The following is a 21,241-nucleotide window of genomic DNA, read 5'->3' as shown; positions in this document are numbered from 1 at the left end:
CTCGTTGCTCTGTCCCAGCTCCTGCCAACCTAGCAGTTCAAAAGCATACCAGTGCAAGTAGATAAATAGGTACTGCTGTGGTGGGAAGGTAAACTGTGTTTCCGTGCACTCTGGTTTCTGTCACGGTGTTCTGTTGCGGTTCAGGCATGCTGGCGACATGACCTGGAAAGCTGTCTGTGGACAAGCACCGGCTCCCTTGGCCTGAAAGCGAGATGAGTGCCACAACCCCAGAGTCGCCTTTGACTGGACTTAACCGTCCAGGGGTCCTTTACCTTTTTACCTTTATTAAGAGTAGGCAATGCTGTGCTCTCCAGATGTTGTTGGACTACAACTCTCATTATCTTTGACCTCTGGCCATGCTGGCTTGGGGCTGGCAGGAGCTGGAGTCCAGGAACATCTGGAGAACATGGTAGCTACCACAACCAATGTAATGTAGACAAAGTTTGGTCAACGTTCATAGACTCAGTCAGAAGCCACTCTGTTCTCTCTCTCCTGTGATCCAGGGACCAAGAGTGTATTGGCCACACAGCTCCATTCCTTCCAAGATCTGCACAAGAAAGCCAGCTAGCAGTGGGGGTTTCATCATTACTACAGCATATATTTGTGCAAGCCTGGGACAGTGCATGCAAACATGACTGTAACATTACAGCGGCCTTCCCCAACATGGTGGTTTCTCAATAGTTTGGACGCCCAACTCCCATCAGCCTTTGCCAGCATGGTCAGGAATAGTGAGTGCTGAAGTCTGGCAATGTTTAGGGTCAACAGCTTCAGCATATGGCAGTGCTTTAGTTTTCCTGCCCATTAAAAAATGGCTGCCGTTCCATAAAATGGCTGGAAGTAAATGACTGAATTCAGGGACATCAGGGATGAGGAAAGAGTCCATTTTGATTTTTCTGTTTCTCATTTTTTCAATCTTGAGCTCAGTTCTCCACATTTCTTTTCTTTTTAGTCTTTTAAAAATATTATTTTCATTGGATTTTGTATGATTTTTACAAAACTAAATATGAAAACATATTAGTTTGTGATTTTTTTTAAAAAAAGTCGTCATGAAAATTCGCCCACGTTCTTAGAGGAATTTCTCCTAACACAAGTTTGTATGCAATTTTATTTACTATATATACCTTTTCCGGCAAGCCGTTTCCCTCTAATGTAATGATTTAGGAAGGAGATATGCCATTGTCATCAATATATGCATCTTTACGTACATTTCTCCATAATATGTGCATTTTAGTACACATTATTTGCCTGGAAAACACCACTGGAGAATTCAGAGAAGTGCTTTGGTCCACTTATTGTACTGGGAAGTGCGAACGAGGGAAGCTTCACCTTTAAATGCAAATTAGACTGAACCCCCCCCCCACCCAATTCCTAGGGTTGAGCCACTGCCCATGAGACTGGGAACCTTTACTTCCACTGATGGGGTCATAGGAGAGATTCTCCTCTCCTAACCTATGAACAAAACCTTTCTGTTCACTGCTACCATTTCCTCATGCCCTAAGGGCACCTGTCACACACACACAACCCCTTTCATGAGGTAGGTTAAGCTTGTAGGGGTTCGTTCAATGCTAGCCACCCACAGTCGACCCATTGAAGTTAATGGACATGACTCACTTCAGTTCGTTCGTTCCAGTTGGGTCTATCCTAAGTAGAGTCAGATACAACCCAAAATGGCTACTTGCCCACAGGTTGCCCAGTGAGCTGTTTGGTTGGAGAATTTAGGCCCTCACAGCAGCTGCCTTAACACCCCCCTCTGTGCTCTCTGCCGTCGTTTCTTGTCATGGGGAGTTCTCAACCCTAAAAAAGGGAGACATTTGCCCTAGCTCACTTGCTTTGGATAATTACGAACTGAGGGGTAGATTACTTCTGCCTTGGGTGTGCCAAAAAAAAAAAAAAGTCCACTGTTCGTAAACCAAGCAGAAAGACAGCACCAGCGTACATTTAAAAAACATCCCCAAATAATCATGGGAACTGTGGTTTGCCTCTCACAGAACTACATAGCCCAGCATCCTTAAGAAACCACAGTTTCCAGGAGTCTTAATGCCCAAGATTCTCTAAGGAGTGAAGCCTTGTCTGCCTCTGGTGATAGGTTTCCAATGGCTCAGACGGAAAGTCTTTCCCCCTGTTTTCCAAAATCTTTCAGATACATCCTTTGCATCTTATCCGTGGCCACCGTGTGCTCCTTATCCATCGGCTAAGGCAATCTCTCCTTTACAAGCCAGTCTCCTCCGTTGGCAGTTTGTAAAAGCCAAGAAGGAGTGCAAAACGTTCAGGAGAAACAGTGAAGACATGGAGAGGCCAAAAATTGAGGTATATAATCAGACCTTTTCATCCGCTTGACTGCACTGAGTTTTTTCTGGAAAACTCCACAAAGTGCGAAAGAGATTTGATACAAATATATACATTTTAAAGCTGACAAGTGTCTGTGCATTATTTTATTTTTTAAAAGCCTCTCCGTAGGGAGTGGAGTACTGTGCAGTTCAGTGAGTCATTTGGTGGGTGCTTCCAGATGGCTGCTTATTATGGGATTGCCGCTCTTCGTGCATGCAGCCTCAGTTGTATCCTCCTCCCCGCCCCCGGCCATACCCTGTTTAATCCAGACTTCCCATTTCTGGGGGGGGGGGGGGAATCTAATAAAGGCGCTTCCAGACTGTTGCTATTTTCAGATGGGATTTCGTCCCGTCCAGGCAAATTCAGGTTGTACCATTAAAAATGGATATTGAGCAACTAAACCACTTGCTCTCCCAAAGGGAACTTTTTTTGCCATGAGGAAAGTGGCACCAGAAAGTTAGCCGTGTCACTTGCCCAGCATGAGGTCACCTGACCTCACTGCAAACCAATCAGAACAGACAATAAATAGCTAGCATCATCTAACCTCCCTGTGGACTTTGCGCAAACGAATCAACGTAAATGATGGCTAAGCAGGTTATCTGGAAGCAACCTCTGTAAAGGACAACATCCCCACCTGTTGACAATGGCCCGCATGCGATACCTGAGTCCAGGGGTCAGCAACCTAAGGTCCATGGGTCACAAGCAGCCCATGGGGGTCATTTAATCGGCCCATGGACCCCCGCAGCCCCCTCGGGGACCCACGCTGCCCGCTTTGTCAGCTCCCGTGTGCCACACTAAACCGGCGCAGAGCAGAGCGGGGACCGCCTTCCACAATGCTGCCCGGCTTCCCATTGGCTGCAGGAAGCTCCTGCAGCCAATAGGAAGCTTTGCACGCCTCCTCCATGCAGGAAGTAGTGCCGGAAATAGCATTTGAGCGTGCATGCACACACACGCGCACACACTCCAGCCCACTGCGGCATCTGCGGGACTGTGAACCACAAAAACTTTGCTGACCCCTGCCTGAGTCCAAGGCTAATGTCTCCCAACACCTTTTCACCTAAGAGCGTGAGAATTTAGGGGGGTGTCAGTGAAGCACTAAGCTGCCTAGACTTTCCACTTTGGTCCCCAGCTGCGATGGCTCCTGAGAGGGAAGAGACACTGTGGGGAGGGCGGTAGTGGCCGCTGCGGCAGCTACCGCCACCGCCGGGTTTTCCCCTCCGGGTAGCACTAAGCGGGCACAGCGGCGGAACTCCTCGTTCTTCCACGTATAGAGCAGCGGGTTGAAGGCCGAGAGAGAGCAGAAGAGCAGCCAGCTGGCGATCTGCAGCCCCCGGGGCATAGGCCAGAAGAAAAAGCCCAGAAAGCTGACCCACACCAAAGGCTGCGTGGCCAGGAGGAAGGCGAGGCAGAGGAGCAAGACAGAGATGCTGCTCAGGCGCCGGGCCCGGCGGGGAGCCGCCGAGGCTGCTGGGAAGGGGAGCTGCTGGAGCAGGTGGAAGTTGAGGACGCTGACGCGCTTGACGCTGCCCCTCACCCTCCTGACAATCCCCATGTAGCAGTGGAGCAGGAGGACTGTCTGGATGAGGACAGCCAGGGCTACCAGAAGGCCCACGTAGTTCGAGCTCTTGGTACTGGTGCCATTTTGAGACTCCTGCCGGCTGGGTTGCCACATCTGCAGTCCTGGGGGGACGGAGGCGAGGAGGAGGGCCAGCCCCCAGGATAAGCTGATCATCCAGGCCGTGTGCTTCCTCTGGTAAACAGCCTGGTACGTGATGGGCGGCTTGGTGATGAGGACATAGCGGTTGAGGGCCACCAGCAGGTGGGAGAGCAGTGAGACGATGAGCCCAAGGCCCACCAGCCCAGCACGGAGCAACCGGTACCCTTCTGACCGCACTGTTGGGGACCCAGAAGGGAGCAGTCCCTGCACCGCTTCTTGCGGCATCCAAAGGCCACAGACACTCAGGTCCGCAACGCAACCGTTGACAATGAAAGCGTTGCTGGTGGTGCGTAGCTTCCTGAAGGTGAAGACCAGGTAGATGACCATGATGTTGGATATGGTCCCGTAGATGGCTAGCAGCAAGTAGAAGAGAGACAAAGAGATCCTCGTCCCCAGGGAGTCTTCTTCGCAAAGCAGCTGTTGCAAGGATCTAGAGCTCCAGGAGGAGGAGGAGGAGGAGGAAGAAGAGGAGAAGGAGATATTGGGCATTGTGCGGCGCACAAGTGAGACGCTCCAGACCAACCTCAGCACTGCTCAGTTCTGGAGAAGGCTAAGCTGAGCCAGGAAGAAATCCAGGAAAATCTCCTAGACCAGGCAGAACACAGCAGGAGCCAAAGTAGATCGTCAGAAAAGTACCAAACATACATGACGTCCCAGAATGTAGACGGCGATCTCCAAAACAGGCAGAGAGCAAGACTGGATCCCATGGAAAAACACCAACTTCTCCGATCGTGCCAGGTCTCCAGAGTCAGTTGTTGGCAGAGGTGAAAGAAGGGATACGTGAGTCTCCTTCACCGTATTTCTACACAGGGGAGGCTGCAAGTATTCCAGATCACGAAAGAACAAGCTTGCCGATGGATCCAAGGCTGGTGTTTGCAAGCCAGGCAAGCAGAAGGAGGGCGAAATCTAGAGCTTGCATCCAAATCTCCATGACTGCAGCAAAGTTAGATTCTCCTGGTCGAGTGCAGCCAGCAACGAGTGCCCAAAGACAGGCAGGCGAGCGAGGAAGGAAGCAAGGCAGGAAAAAAAGAAACCTCAGCTGTGGAAATACCAGGAGTCCCAGCACCCTCTGGGCAATGGCCTCAAGAGTGGCAGCAGCTCATCCGAAGACCTGGAGCATCTTCTCTCGCTTTACAGCATGCACACTGTATTATCAGCCTGGGGAAATTCGGCGCTTCTCATCTTTATGAATTATTCAGCAGGTTTCAGGCTTGCCAGAGCAGGAGAGAGGGAGAGGGAGGGGAGGGGAGGGGGGAAAGAAAAAGAAAGAACCCAGCTTGCACTGAAAAGCCTGCAATTACAGAGACAGATCTCTCTCCCCCTGCCTCCATCGCCACCCACTGGAGTTCTCAAATCACCCCCCTCTGGTCTCTTCCTGGACCTCTCCCGTAGCATTGATTTCCAGGATGGAGAAGAAATTCCTTTGCTCACATTTACTTCCATTTCCTCCGACGCCCCTCCATGAGGATGTGGTTGGTTTATTTCCTCCTTTTCCCCTTTTTTAAAAAAAATATAAAAAAAAATCTAATTTTAGATCAAATCTTTAGTTGCAATATGGGGAGGAAAAAACCACGCTCTTGCTTAAAACATTCTGCTCCTTGGCAACAGAGTCTTCATCATATTACCGTGCTGATTCTCTAGTGTATTTTTGCCATAGAGTTCCCCCACCTCCGGAAACCTGTCCTTGCAAACGCAAAGCATCGTGGCAACGGAGTTGAGAAAGGTACAAAATAGGAGGGATGCAGTACATGGCTTTTCCTAAGAGAGGGAGGGGGCAGGTGCTGTCCTTATATTGAAAGCTGGAGATTTAACACGCACGAAGTGGTCTCCCTGACTGAAAATGTCCAAGGTGGGTGCACCAAAATGCCCCAATCCAACAAGGTGGAAGTTTCCCATGGGCTTGGTCAGGGGGGGGGCGGGAACTGCTCCCCCTAAATCAAGTAAGTAAATAAATAAAACACTTAACCAAAAGTAGGAATGATCAGAATGTTTGAAAGCGCTCACGGAGGTCACTTGGATGATGTTGTGCCGCGTTCGAGAGACGCAACCGACAGAGCGATAGGTGTGGCTTCCGCAAACCGACCAATCGCATCGCAGGTAGCTCAGCTTCTGGAAGCTTCTCATAGTTCTTGGCCTTCTCTCCTGAGAGTGCGCCCCTACGAGGCCTGTCTAGAAACGACTAGAAATTCCCCACAGGCTATTTATACTGCGGAAAGCCCTCAGGCCTCAGTCAACGATGTTATTATTTTTATTTAATTCCCTAGTTTTGAAACCACTGAAGATTTTGACAGATTTTTCCCCGAGAGCTTGAGGTCAACAGAAAGTCATTTAAAACAACTGTTGTGGAGACGTTTCGTTCCGAATCTGCTAGACGGAGCCAGACGGAGGATGAGGACAAGTGGGTGCCCCCCCCCCCATAAATGCTGCTACGCCCAAGAAGTTGTCTACTAGGCATGTAGCTGATGCGAATTCCAGACACTTTATACTTTCTGGATGTGTGTTTCAATGCACTTGTGGAGATACATACCTATTCAGAGACTGTACGGAGGACAAAAAGCTGACTCGGGTCACATTTCAAAGGCAAATCTACCCAATTCACCGTTTCTGAAATGCAGGCACCCCCCACCGACTCGTGCGCAGCCGCGCATGCATGCTTTGCCAGGAGATAATTAAATAAATAAATAGAACGGTACATCAAAAAAAGGAAGATCCTGGCCACTGGTCCCATCACCTCCTGGCAAATAGAAGGGGAAGAAATGGAGGCAGTGAGAGATTTTACCTTCTTGGGCTCCATGATCACTGCAGATGGTGACAGCAGTCATGAAATTAAAAGACGCCTGCTTATTGGGAGGAAAGCAATGGCAAACCTAGACAGCATCTTAAAAAGCAGAGACATCACCTTGCCAACAAAGCTCCATATAGTTAAAGCTATGGTTTCCCCAGTAGTGATGTTTGGAAGTGAGAGCTGGACCATAAAGAAGGCTGATCGCCGAAGAATTGATGCTTTTGAACTATGGTGCTGGAGGAGACTCTTGAGAGTCCCATGGACTGAAAGATCAAACCTCTCCATTCTTAAGGAAATCAGCCCTGAGTGCTCACTGGAAGGGCAGATCCTGAAGCTGAGGCTCCAATACTTTGGCCACCTCATGAGAAGAGAAGACTCCCTGGAAAAGACCCTGATGTTGGGACAGATGGAGGGCACAAGGAGAAGGGGACGACAGAGGATGAGATGGTTGGACAGTGTTCTCAAAGCTAGCAGCATGAGTTTGACCAAGCTGCAGGAGGCAGTGGAAGACAGGAGTGCCTGGCGTGCTCTGGTCCATGGGGTCACGAAGAGTCGGACACAACTAAATGACTAAACAACAACAAACCAGGAAGTGGAAGAAGAGCTCTGGAGATCTCCTCAGAGCCTGGGGAAGATGTCAGTGAGGGCGGAGGAAGCCCCAACGAGACCTGAGGCACAGTGGGGCTTTGTTTAGGCTGCTCAGCTCCCCGTCTAGCAGCCAACACTCAGAGTAGCACAGCAGTAGCTGCACAGATGCTTTTCCGTGCATCGTCCAGCCTCCAGCCGGCCCCAGAGCTTTGACTCTAGTTGGAGAGGGAGTTGTGTGGAGAGAGAGCTGGACAGCAGGAAGAAACAGGTGTTTTGAGGCTTTTAAGAGGTTTTTTAGAGGGTGCTCCCCACAAGTTCACTTATGCGTATGGGCTCCTGGAATGTAACCCCCCACATAAATTGGGGGGGAACACCTGTTATACGAAAACTGAAGCACAGCCATCCGCATTCATCCAAAAATAATAATAAATGATGCAGTTTTCCAACCAAGTACGGTTTACAAAAATGCATATGTGTAAGGTAAAAAAATACGCATAAATATGAATATATTGGAGAAAAAAACGCATTCAAAAATGCGCTCTTTTAGGAGGAATTGCTTGAAAAAATTTGGGCTCTGTAAGTCAAAGCTCCATAGAAAAATGTGCTTATTGGGATAAATTGACAATAACATGCAGAAGAATTTTCACGAGGATTGCAAATTGCTGCAGAAATGTGGAGAACTGGATTTAAGATTTGGGAAGAATCGGGAACAGAGAGGGCTGAAATTGCTCTGTCCCTAATTCAGAGTTACCAACACTGATTTACAACTGGATTAAAACCAAATCCTCTCTTCCCTTTCTTTCTTTCTTTCTTTCTTTCTTTCTTTCTTTCTTTCTTTCTTTTGGGTGGGGGGAGACACAAATGATAATGCTGGTTCTTCATTGTGATGCTCCCATTATGTAAGGCAGGGGTGTCAAACTCAAATTCATTGGGGGCCGCATCAGCAGTTTGGTCACCCTCAAAGGGCCGTGGTTTGGTCACCCTCAAAGTGGAGGTTTCTTGTGTAGAACAGCTGGCGCCGCTAGAGGGCAGACGTTCTCTGGCTTGTAGGCTGCCGCGCATGCACTGAAGAGGCGGCTTTCTTGTGTCAAAAAAAAAAAAAAGCGAGAATAAAAGGTGAAGGCTGGCGGTGGCTACACGGGCCACATGACGAAGTCTGGTGGGCCGGATTCGGCCCGCGGGCCTTGTGTTTGACACCCGTGATGTAAGGCCCTTCCTAGGGAGGCTCATCTATAGCCACCTGCTGCTCTTTTGCTCCCAGACAAAGAATATGTATCCATTTGACCAGACAGAACTTGAACCCACTGGTAAGGTTTTGTCAACTCTGATTTTTTTTTTTAAATGCTGCTGTTCTGTTTTGTGCATATTTTACTGAGATTTTCTATTGCTCTTTTTCCCTTTTGCTATTCCCTTGTATGCCACTGTCATAAATAAACAAAATTATTTATTAAACTTAAAAAGACTGTACAGCAAATACAAACTTGCATCAATGGAAGGACAGCATTTTGAAAGTAAATTATTCAATAAATTAACAAAAAAGTGGATAAGAATGAAATATCCCAAGCAGCAACATTCTAAAACCAAGGCATTTTCATTCATTCATCTTCTCTTTATCTACTTATGGACAGATTTTGTAAACACTTCTGTATATTTTTGAGGACCGGCTCACACATGTAATAATAATAATAATAATAATAATAATAATAATAATAATAATAATATATTTATACCCCGTCCACCTGGCTGGGTTTCCCCAGCAATGCACATCATTCGAGAACTCTACATTTGTTGTCTTGCGCATATGAAAAGCTTTGTCTGTACACACCATACATTTAAAACACATTTAAAGCACCCACCCAAATCACTCTGGGAACTGTAGTTCAAACCCCCCCCCCACAGGACTACGATTCCCACCACACTTTACAAACGGCAGTTCACCGTATTTTTTGGGGGGGGGTGTGTGCTTTAAATATATCAATGCAGGCTATATGAAGATCACATGCAGTAAATCGGAGTGATAAAATCTAAAGGCAGCTAAGCAGGCCATACCAGTTCAGACAGCAGGTGAGGACATACTCTTTTTAATAATAATAATAATAATAATAATAATAATAATAATAATAATAATAATTTTATTATTTGTACCCCATGCATCTGACTGCTATGGGTGGTGTTCAGCATATACAAAAACATAATTAAACATTAAAAACTTCCCTACGCAGGGCTGCCTTCAGATGCCTGTATGCTCCTGTGTGTTAAACAAGCAAACAAAATCCAAAACTGCAAAGTTTAAAACCTCCAGTACAACAGCAAGGTAGGTTTATCTTGCAGCCTTATCTCTACCGGAAAGCAGGTTGTTTTTCTTAGAATCTTTTTTTAAAAATGTGATCCATCCCCATCTGCTGTAGATTCCCTACAAACAATCCTGTATCTGGGGGTAGGGGGGGCATTGGAGGAGAGAAAAAATACACTCCGCACATGCTTAAAGAAGCGCTTGCTCTGTATTACCTCACCTGTTTCAGGACAGGGATGGGGAAGTTGCAGCCTTCCACCTGTTGGACTACAACTCCCATCATCCCTGACCTTTAAGCCATGCTGGCAGGGGCTGATGGGAGTCGGAGTCCAACAAATATCTGGAGGAGCCAGAGTTTTGGTGTGCAAATAGTGAAAATAAGGCTTCAGACTATATACCACTGGCTGTGACTGATGGCTGCTATCATTGGATACCTCCGCCCATACACAAAGTTAGACTTAGCAACAGTGGTACCTCGCAAGACGAATGCCTCGCAAGACAAAAAACTCGCTAGACGAAAGGGTTTTTTGTTTTTTGAGCTGCTTCGCAAGACGATTTTCCCTATGGGCTTGCTTCGCAAGACGGAAATGTCTTGCAAGTTTGTTTCCTTTTTCTTAACACCGTTAATACAGTTGCGACTTGACTTTGAGGAGCAACTCATAGAACGTGGTGTGGTAGCCTTTTTTGAGGTTTTTAAATACTTTGGTGATTTTTGAAGCTTTTCCAAAACTTTCCCGACACCGTGCTTCGCAAGACGAAAAAAATCGCAAGACGACAAAACTCGTGGAACGAATTAATTTCGTCTTGCGAGGCACCACTGTACTTTTAACAAGCAGTATGAGGATCACAGTGCGGTATACAGCATAAAAACACTGCCATGCCACTCCAGCACATATTGCAGTTGTATGTACAGCCTCGCATACCTTAGATTCAAGAGGAAATCACACCAAAGAAGGGAGCGACCCAGCGCCAGACCACAAGCCGTAGTTTCCCCAGCTTCTTGCTGCATATGCCACAGGGAATTTGTGATCTCTCTGTGTGCCATTTATGGCATCTATGCTGTCAGCTGGCCACATAGGGGAAAGCATCTAAACCCAAAGTTTGAAACACCTAAATCAAGATGGTCCAACATGCAGCCCCCACCCCCACGGCCTTTGGGGGCAGCTCTCTGCAGCATTTGACGCTGCCCCCAACCCTCATGCTACCTTCCTCCTGGGAAGGAGGTGTGAAGGCTTGGATAGAGAGTCTTCTGGCCTCCTTCCTCAAGACTGGATGAATTTGTTCCGAAAAGGTAATCTGAGAAGGAAGAGATTGGCATGTGCTGTTCATGAAACGACTTGCAGTAAGACATCTATGGAAGGATCGACGTTACAGCGACCTCTTTCCAGAAAAGTGGCATCCTTTTATTAGATGCATGAATAGCGCTAAACTGCAGGGAAATGTCAGGCGAGAAATCATTTCAGTGGTATAAAATGTTTTACAGGGGAGGAAAAAAACGGGACTTAATTTTCACTAGAAAATGTAAAGCAGATGCTTTTAGGAGAATATCTACACCCACACCCACACAGCTCAGTGTGTTGAGAAAGCAAAAAGGACTGAGTAGAAGCAGCAAAGAGGCTTCAAGCTGCTCTCTGGGTACCCACATCATCGTGGTTACCATATACTGTCGTGCGAACCGGGCTGCTATGAGCAGACTGAAATGGTAAGGCATTGTTTGGGAATTCCATATAGACGTGCATATACACTACAAAAAAAGTTGCTTTTGTTCTGATTGATGTCTGTTCCGCTTCAGCAGTAAAAAGTGGAAATGGAAATGTGTGGAAACTTCTAACATTTCTTTATTAATTTCAGGCCAGATAGCTACTCCCCAGGCCTTGCTTATACAGTGGTACCCTGGGTTAAGAACTTAAATTCGTTCCGGAGGTCCGTTCTTAACCGGAAACTGTTCTTAACCTGAGGTACCACTTTAGCTAATAGGGCCTCCCGCTGCCGCGCGATTTCTGTTCTCATCCTGAGGCAGAGTTCTTAACCTGAAGCACTATTTCTGGGTTAGCGGAGTCTGTAACCTGAAGCGTCTGTAACCCGAGGTACCACTGTACAGTGGTACCTCAGGCTAAGTACTTAATTCGTTCTGGAGGTCTGAACTTAACCTGAAACTGTTTTTAACCTGAAGCACTACTTTAGCTAATGGGGCCTCCTGCTGCCGCCGCACCGCTGGAGCATGATTTGTGTTCTCATCCTGAAGCAGAGTTCTTAACCTGAAGCACTATTTCTGGGTTAGCGGAGTCCGTAACCTGAAACGTCTGTAACCTGAGGTGCCACTGTACAGGGTTTTCCTATTCTCTATGAAGAAACACTCTCTACTTGCTCATGGTTTGCCTCCTGTTAGGTCTGCCAAACACCTTCCAGCTAACAGAGCAAGGGGACACCTTTGTACGTGATGCTGACATGTTTTTTTAGCACAGCAAGATTGAGAGGATGGTTTAAAACATCTCTCTTAGGAGAGATGTTGGCCATGGTTGGGAAGAAATAAGGCTGGCCTCAATTGCAAGACCAGGAAAAGGAAGACTGCGAGGGGTCCCTAAGACAAGGTTGCCACCAGAACAAGAAAGGCTAGCATTAAAGAAAAGAACTAGATGGGTGAGTAGCTGCAAGAGAGAAAGAATCCACATTAACAGCTACTGTGAAGGAAGGCTTGAATTTGAGGGAAGGTGGTTTTAGATTCTAGGGGGTCCTCCAAATACATTTCACAAAACTGAAGTATTGGGGCACCAGCACCTGATTAAAACAAAGAAATTAAGCTGTGCATAATTTTTACTTTTATTATCTATTAGCGTTTATTATTTCTACATTGCAAAAATAGTACATCTTTCTAATAACTGAGCTAGTAACAAAATACATGTCAAACTTTAGAGAGGTAGAATTACCTTAGAATCTGCCTATCGCTTACTCATATACAGTACATTTTATGTACATATGATAAAAAAATATTGAATTCAGTGATTAAACCAGCTTCAGTCAAGAAGAATTTATACATCATAATTAGGACCAAAAAATACATTCCTGGGGCGGTGGCCTGGTTTAGACAACCGTATCTTGGTTAAAATAAGAGAACTGGAAAACTGCAGTTACCAGCTTTGCAAAAAGCCGGGAAATTAAATCAACTTCAAACCTTGATTTAATATTCCAATTTCTTCTGAAACTATTGCTCATAAATTTTCTGGTTTGGCTGAAATAGGAAATTATGGTTAGAGGTTTCTGGGTTTGATTGTTTGCACTGTGAAGAGATGAGCAATGGGGCTGCATATGAATGCAAAAGTTTTGTTCTTATCTTGGTCAACTAAGCTGAGATGTGATTGCTTGAACATGACCAAGGAGTGCAGTGGTTTCTTCTTCACATAATATGAATTGTAAGTGAAATGACCGTTACCATTTCACTTTCACAATTATTGCACTCTGAGCGACACTGACAATACTGCAGTTATTTCAGAACTAATTTTGAAGGGTTATGGTGAAGACCTACAATAGCATTGTTTGAAATAGTTTCGTGATTAAATTGAACTGGGAAAGAGACATTAGCGAAAAGCAACAGCATTTACCGGTATAGTAAGTACGACAGCATGGCTGAACATGGAAGGAGTAAAACACAAAGAGGGGCATAGTTTTAACAGTGCATCTAAAATCCATAGTGGAAACGTGCAACTCCTGCCTCCATGTCTAAATATGCAGCGACAAAATCTTTGCAACTATTACAAATTCAGACAGTACGTGTCTTCCGTGCTATGCACAAACACTTTGCTCACTATACATAGATGGATATTTCATCCTGGCTTTGCATTCTGATACAGTACAGTTTCTAGAACTGAATTATACAGAAAAGGAAAATACAGAAAGGCAAAGCTCTAAAGAACAGAACGTCTTTGCAGAACTAATTACTGGGCTGAAAATGTTAACAAGGTAACATACTAATTATTTATTTAAAAATTACTTTCCCTTTCCATGGAAAAGACGCTTAATTAAGGATGCTAGAACAGGCCTGCTTCATAGGCATTCTATATCCCTTTGAAAAAATATCCATTTCAAACATTAGCATTTTCAAAGCCAAAGCAATGAGGCTGATATTAACTTTCTTCCCACTATTAAAAACTATTTGTAATACTGTAGCCACAGTGCATGAAAATAAAATCAGCAAGCAGCTCTGTTCTCAACGGCCAGGTTCAAGAGATATGTACACGAGGCTTCCAAATAGGCACATAGATTTTTTAGTTCCCCTCTTCTGACACCTTGTTGCATGCTGCAGAAGTTGAAGGGCCCTCTGAGATGCAGCAACCCACAAGGCTGAGGTGGAGCGGGGTGGCTGCCACTTACAAGCTAACCCATTCCCCATCAGGTGTACACAGAAGTGGTTTTCACCCATTGCTTCCTCTGGGTGCTGGCTAATGTTTGAAATGTAAAACAAGACATTTAAAAATACACACAGTTTTGGAGGGATTAAAAAAGTGAAGCTTAAATCAAAATATAGCCTATGTTTACACAATTTATAGATATTTATATACACACAAAATATTTTACTCAATATATATTTATATATATATTTATATATATATACTTATATACACACATTATAATAACACTGTTATCGAGAACCATAATTACAAATATATTGCTAAAATCCATTAGAAATATTCTCCATTTTAAAATCTTGCATCTATACACAAAATTGTACTAGTCGTAAGTTTTAACTTCAGTGCGTTCGTAGTAGTCACTAACTGAAGTCTCTAGGTAATTCAGATATTTTGGTGTCTTTAGCTCTAATCGTCTGTGAAGAGGCCTCGTCCCCTTGGGCGGGTTGTTTTCCCCACAACATTGCTCTTCTTGAAGAGAACCGAATTTTAAGAATTGTCCAGCTTTCACCGAAGCAACAAGGCTTTAGTACTGAACATATTCAGACTGAAGGGACTGTGCAGGCGAGAAACAAAAACTAGTGTTAAGATTCAGTTAAGAGACACAGTGAGGTTCAATTAACAATCAACTTTTCCATATCAAACAAGCTTGTCATTATCATTATTTTTGTTCTAAAAACAAAACAAAAAACACTGACTAGAGAGATCCAGGGCACGGCCAGGAAGCAAAGTTAATACACTCACACTATAGAAATCCAGTACAAATGGACATCTGGAGGAGTAAAAGGGAAGTGGTAAAATCAGGTTTCCCAAATGTCTGCTAGCTGCGGCACTCCCCTATTTAAAATGGGAGGCGCGCTCGGGCCTTTACAACCAGGCAAGTTTACATCTAGAGCCGTGTTTCCCAAACTTAGGTCTCCACATGTTTTTGGACTACAAATCAGATCATCCCTAGTTAGCGGGACCAGTGGTCAGGGATGATGGGAATTGTAGTTCAGTATTACAAGTTTGGGAAACACTGATTTGGAGTGTGAAAGAGGAAGGATTATCCGCCCTCAGAGGAATCTACCTCCTGGTGTTTCTCTGCAAGAGTCTCTGATCTGGCCTTTCTTCCTTTATATCAGGAAGGAGGCGACCCCAGTAGAGAGAGTCATGCAGACACACAAGGGACATTCTTTCTTGAGGACGCAAATTTTGATGTGGTTTTGAATCAGCTGCAGCCATGAGGACAGCAAAAATTAACAGTAAGATTGGGCTGGATAAGCACTTCAGCTAATAGGATCTTTATAAATAAGGACTCTTTTTCCTGTAATGTATAGCGCGTCCCACAAAAACCAACGGAACTACTATAGCAAACTTCTTTTGTGTTATGGTAATTAAAGATGAATGTTAAATTATGAGGAATAGAAATGTGTTTTTTTTCTTTTCTTTCTTTCTTTTTGGCAGCTGACGTATCTTCAGAGACCCACTTTGTTCCACAGTACTCCAAGTTTTCATTGTTGCTACCAATTAAGAATTCTCGCTGCCTTTTGCATTAAGTGCTTTAAAACAAAAGGCGCAGTCATAATCACCTCTAAAATTCATCTCCGTAAAGAAAGTGGCAAGATGAAATTGCAGCAATTTGTAGTTTAATTGCATTCACTTTAACTTCAACAATGAAAGAACGCCCTTCAGGTTTTAACTTTGTTCAGGAAGTGAGTGTAGCACGGCTAACTTGTGTTAAAATAGCAGCACACTTTAAAGCACAATGAAACATTTTAGCTATACGTTTTTGAGAAGGGGAAGGAGCAGTAGGAAGCACAAATGAGAACCAATAGTACTGCAAGCAGCAAAGATGGATGGGGGAGAAAGTTAGCAGAGTTAAGAGCAAGCCATAAAATTGCATTCCGTAGTTAGTGTAGATTGCATGCTGATATTTGTATTAACAAAGCCCTGTGAACTCTGAGAAGAGAAAGTGGATTTCAAAGGCCGACTTTTGAAACCCTGCTCATTCTTGCAACTGGCACAAGTATTACCCACGACACTGCTCATCGTTCGTCCCAAACCTAAGCTCACTTACCTGGCAGTAAGCTCCAGTGAAGTCAATGGGACTTACCTCCAGGTAAATATGTTAGAAGAAACCCTTCCAGCCACATGCCAGCTAAGACAGATAACACCGAAAAGACCTCGTTCAATTGCAGGAGTAACTTTACTAAGACATCTAAGCAGGGAGAAAGCCGTACGCAAGCCTCCGCAGGTTTATAATGGTCCAAAGGTCAGTGTAATAAAGTGTCAACTATTAGAACTGTCAACTATCAATACTCGCATCCTGCAGCTCTACTGCCTCTCCCATCATTGTGTTTACTTGCTTGAATAACATTTCTGGATTAAGGTAAAAACAAAAACCCTTACACAGTAGAATATGCTCCACGTTATCAGAACTTCAGAACAAGCCCAGATTCTTCTCTCCATTTGGTTATGCCTGTGTGTATGTACCTATATAAAGAGACATGCTCCCCATCATTCAGTAGTAATCAAAGCCGCTGGTGGAAAGCCGTATCTGTGTTCACGGAAATGGCTGCTGGCAGGCTGCGTGCTGTACCCATGTAAATAACCACGTGAAGAAAATGTGCAGACACTGAATGTTTGAACCAGCCTTGACTTGTGCTGCGTATTCACAGCGCTGGAGCCAGCCTCTGCCCATTTGACAGAAGAAAAAACGAACATAGCAATACACCCAATGTCTAAATTTCTGAATACGGCACAAGCGATGAAAAATTAAAATGTCAAAGTTTTGCTTTATGGTCTCCGTATGGGGGGAGATTTTTCTTTTTTGGAACTCAAAATGCCCATCTTGCCTTCCTTATCTTCTTTGTAGCAATAATAATAATAATAATAATAATAAAACTTTCTACAGTGGAGCCTCGGGTTACATTGCCTCTGGCTTATGTCACCCTTGGCTTGAGACCAGTGCCGGAATGGGTTACTTCCAGGTTTGCGCCGTTTGCACATTTGCAGAAGCGCTAAATCATGCACATGCGCAGACGTGACACTTTGGGTTGCGTTGTTTTCGGGTTGTGGCGGGGCCTCCGGAACGGATCCGTGACGTAATCCAAGGTTCCACTGTATATGTTTTTGAGATTTTTCAGAGACTTTCATAAGGAAGAGCTAAGGCAGCTTTTACTCAGATGAAGGGAGCAAAAAAGGATACAGATCCCAGGATGACTCAATTTTTGGCAGTGTATTTGTTGCATCTACACTTTCCCCCCAAATTACTTTGCTATTTCCAAGTCTAAGTGACGTTGATTAGAAGTATAGCAAGGCACTTATGATTAAGATCAACGTTTTGACACAGTACATTTGTTTTTGACTTTCTTGCCAACAGGTGCAGGCCCTAAACTGCTTCTCTAATGCTATATTATCCTAAAGTGTGTGCCATTCTGCTATCATGCTATCAAGCAGGCTGCTATGTACAGTCAGAACTAATCTAATCTTATGTATGCAGATCCCCCAATATGAAATGTAATCTACCTATTATAGCCCGCTGTGCAACCAGAGGGAAGGGCTATTAAGATACATTCCCGGCTATATAATCAATTTGCATTAAACAAGAGATGTTTCTAAGCAAGATAAATAAAAGCCAAGAAGTGTCATTAAATATCAAATGCAGTATGTATGGCCTACAGCCCAATTCAATATTAAATGCATTCAGTATGGCCTGCAGCCCAATTCAGACCTATCTCTTTCCCCTCCCCGTCCAATTCTTAACTTTCTTTTGTCTCAATCTGCACTTATTGGCAGGCAGAGAGTGGAGGATGAATGTACCTAACAGGGCTACCATGATTTTGAGTAGCCACAACTGTGTTGTTTTTCAGTAACATGGCAGCTCTAGAGACCCTACCAGATCTCCTTGCGCACCATTATTCATGGGAATCATACTGTAAGTAAACTGTGACAAACTAGTTGTCCGATCCATTCTTGTTTGTTATCAAACATTCAGGAGATTTAGCGCAAGCCTCTGCTACAGAATAATATTCCAAAATGTAATTTAGAACACCTGCAACTTAAGGTAGTATATGCCAGGAAAAAAGCACCAAGAAATGGTCTGCTTCAGCCATGGTGCCTTCCTTTTATAACACCTTAAAACTGCTGACATTTTATGGTGTTTTAGACAATGTTCTGACACAAGAAATGCAATTAAAAACAAATGCACTTTTATATATATATATATAAAAAGGCAACTGCCACAGACACTTCTTGCAATAAACTTCTGGGATTACAATATTATTTCCAAAGTGAAGCAAGACGCTGGATGCTCTCAAGAGCACCATCACAAATTTTCAGGAACAAATTAATATGAAGAAACCCAATTCTCAGTTCTGGGAAGCAGGTTTCCACACTAACCTCAAATGACCTTTATGACAGATAACTCATGCCAAAGTAGCTGCAGGGGTGCTGGTTTTGGCTTCAGATACTGTGATATTCACTAATAGTTGCAATAATTCTGCAGCCTGATCCTAGGCACTGCTGTGCTGGACCATTAAACAGTATTCAAAGAAGTCAAGGAGGGGTTAAAGAAAGGGTTTTAAAAATAAAAATAAAAATAAAAATTGCAGCATGTACAATTTGAGGTAGATTATGGAATGTAAAAGAATCATATATTGGCTTTTCTGTCTGAAACTTTCAAAAATATAATGAAAGTACTATACATTAATAGTATGTATTTAAGTTATCTGCACATTTCATTCACACATAGGAAAAAGGCACTATAAAGATGAAAAGTGTTAGAAGATATAAAAACAGGGAAGCTTGTTTTTAGGGCAAGTAAAAGACTTCCATTGTTTTAGTCCATTACATCATTTTACAAATTGGGCTGATTCCTTTATAATGGTGAGAATGCTATGCCCTATTTAACATTCTTTATGCTACCTTTAAATACATCTATTGACTCAGGAAGACCTCACACTGTCAGGTGAGGTTCAGGTTTTCAGCGTTTTATTATGAATGATTTGAAATGGATAGATTAATGCAAGAATGATACTCTCATGGGAGATGTTAGAGAGTTAAAAGAATCTGCTTTTTAGAGCAAACGTTGAAGAAGCAGAAGTAAAGAGCAGCTTATCAGTTTGGCTTAGAGGAAATGGCAAAGGTGAAAAGATCTGCATGTCCTAGGTAGGAAAAAAAGACCAGAAACGGAGATCTAGAATGGTTAGAAACCCTTTTGAGAGAGAGAGAGCTCAGGCTTAAGGGAGATTCTGTCGGGTTCCTGGAAGGGCTGCTTTGGCTGTGAACTTACAGGAATTGAGCGACTCAGGTATCTTGCTGGAGAAGCAGCGAGCCCCGTAAAGGATCTGTAGGTGCTGTACTCGTCTGTCAGGACGCTGGGAGAATTGGCATAGCTGTTGAGGTTGGTAGCGCTACTGCCGCTCCTGTTGTACATGTTGTTGTTCTGCTCATGGTAATTTCTGGCAGGCAGGTGCGCGCTGCCATTCAAATGACTGCAGATTTGGTTTACAGAATAACCTGTCCTAGAGGACGATGATGTCAATTTGCTCTCGGCATCATCTGAAGCGGCATACAGGTTCCCTAGAGAACTGGCTAGCCTGGAGTTTATGGAAATGCTGAACGGAAAACACATGCGGGGTAAAAACACACACACACACAAAATGTACATAACGTGATGGTTAATGCAAGGCACATTTATAAAAGGTACTAAGGGGGAGGAAACAACAAAAGAACCATTGCCACAAAATTAAGTGATGGCGATACACAGCTTCATTCTCTCCCGTAAGGCAAACGATGAAGCAACCATCAAAAAGGCCTGGAATTGTAAGTGAAGACCACCCCCAAAGCCATGCGTAAGAGATGACCATGGGTATTTGGAATTTCCAGGCTCCTAGCTGACTCATTTGCCATTTACCTATTTCTTGGTTCTATAAACAGCTGAAAAGTGCTTCTGGGCGGCGGGGGTGGGGGTGGGGTGACGACTCTGCAGAAACCCCTGTATGTGGATATTTTAATACAGGGCCCTCTGAGTATCACAGCCACAGTTGCATTAGTATTAAAGGCCACTTGTTCAGACTATCAAACTAATTTACTACAATCAGGAGTCCAATCACAAAGACCAAGATGCAAATCTATGAAACTGAGATCCACCCCTCTCCAAAATAAACTTGATATTGCCCTTTCTTTATATCTCCCCACCCACAAAGGAATAGATAGAATAGAGTAAGGCATACCTTTTAAAATTTGGGCTTGAGGAGGAATGAGAACTTCTGCTTATTCTCTTTGCTGCAGGTGATGTAGCAGCAGCCACTTTGGAGGACTTCAAAGGAGATACAGATCCCTGAGAGATAGATGCCGTATTCAGTCTGAAAGAAGAAGAAGAAGAACAAAAGTATGTTTTAATCATTTAGACAGAAGCATCCCGCTTAAACTAACATTTTGAGAAACGCAAGCTTAATACTTAGGCTACCTATCGGTAGGATTGAAACCACTGAGGAAGTCATTTGGGGATTTGGGACATAGTGACCCCAGTATATTGATAAGATGCAGATTATCTTCTCCCAGAGTTGCATCAAATCCCAGGGAGGCAGTGGAAACACCACTCTAGTCGTCTGAGGTTAGCGATGGTCAGCAAACAAACAAACAAACTAGCCTGGTGAGATGGAAACACTGAAGACTGTTATATGGACCAATTCATGCAAAGCGCTGTGCCCTGAAGACTCAGGTCCCCAGTCTGGATGTACTCTTAGATGCTGCACATTTTTGGATGTCCGGGTGGCAACAGTGACCAGAAATGAATTTCACCAGCTTTGTGTGACCGGCAAGCCATGACATCAAAACAATAAGAGTGGTAATGAGCTCTCCATGAGGCTGCCTTTAACGTGGCTTGGAAACTACAGAGGAGTTTCACAGAATGAAGCTGCCAAGACGTTAACCTAGGCAGATTGCTGGTTCGTACCTACTATCTTCCTAGAGAAGTCCGGCTTGCTCTTGCTCTTTTCAGAGCCAGAAAAAAGAGTTACTTTTCTGGTGGGCATTTGATGCTGCCTAGCCACCAGGTTTCAATTGTGCGGCGCTTGCTGTTATTCACCTGAGTTTCCGCTGTGCTTTCACATTTTTTTTAACGCTGTTTATTTTATTGT

At 44.2% G+C, this 21,241-nt stretch overlaps 2 protein-coding genes across 4 annotated transcripts in view; both read right to left on the bottom strand.

Moving 5' to 3' along the window:
• Positions 1–474: 474 nt before the first annotated feature.
• Positions 475–5,546, bottom strand: GPR88 (G protein-coupled receptor 88). The gene has a single exon (XM_028732668.2). The coding sequence runs from the start codon at positions 4,532–4,534 to the stop codon at positions 3,413–3,415; it is 1,122 nt and encodes a 373-aa protein (XP_028588501.2). The 5' UTR covers positions 4,535–5,546; the 3' UTR covers positions 475–3,412.
• A 6,967-nt stretch (positions 5,547–12,513) lies between these two features.
• Positions 12,514–21,241, bottom strand: part of CDC14A (cell division cycle 14A) — a 60,941-nt gene continuing 52,213 nt past the window's right edge. For 2 of the 3 annotated variants that reach the window (XM_028732667.2, XM_028732665.2), the window contains exons 14-16: positions 20,333–20,464; positions 19,390–19,714; positions 12,514–14,670 (exon numbers count right to left, since the gene is read on the bottom strand). In XM_028732667.2, coding sequence (XP_028588500.2) covers positions 14,641–14,670; positions 19,390–19,714; positions 20,333–20,464 — 487 coding nt within the window. In that variant the 3' untranslated portion in view covers positions 12,514–14,640. The remainder of the gene's footprint in view (positions 14,671–19,389; positions 19,715–20,332; positions 20,465–21,241) is intronic. The other variant, XM_028732666.2, reaches the window with a different exon arrangement.

Source organism: Podarcis muralis, chromosome 5 (genome assembly GCF_964188315.1).
Source record: "Podarcis muralis chromosome 5, rPodMur119.hap1.1, whole genome shotgun sequence".
Taxonomy (NCBI): Eukaryota; Metazoa; Chordata; class Lepidosauria; order Squamata; family Lacertidae; genus Podarcis; species Podarcis muralis.
This window is presented reverse-complemented; position numbering and strand designations above follow the sequence as displayed.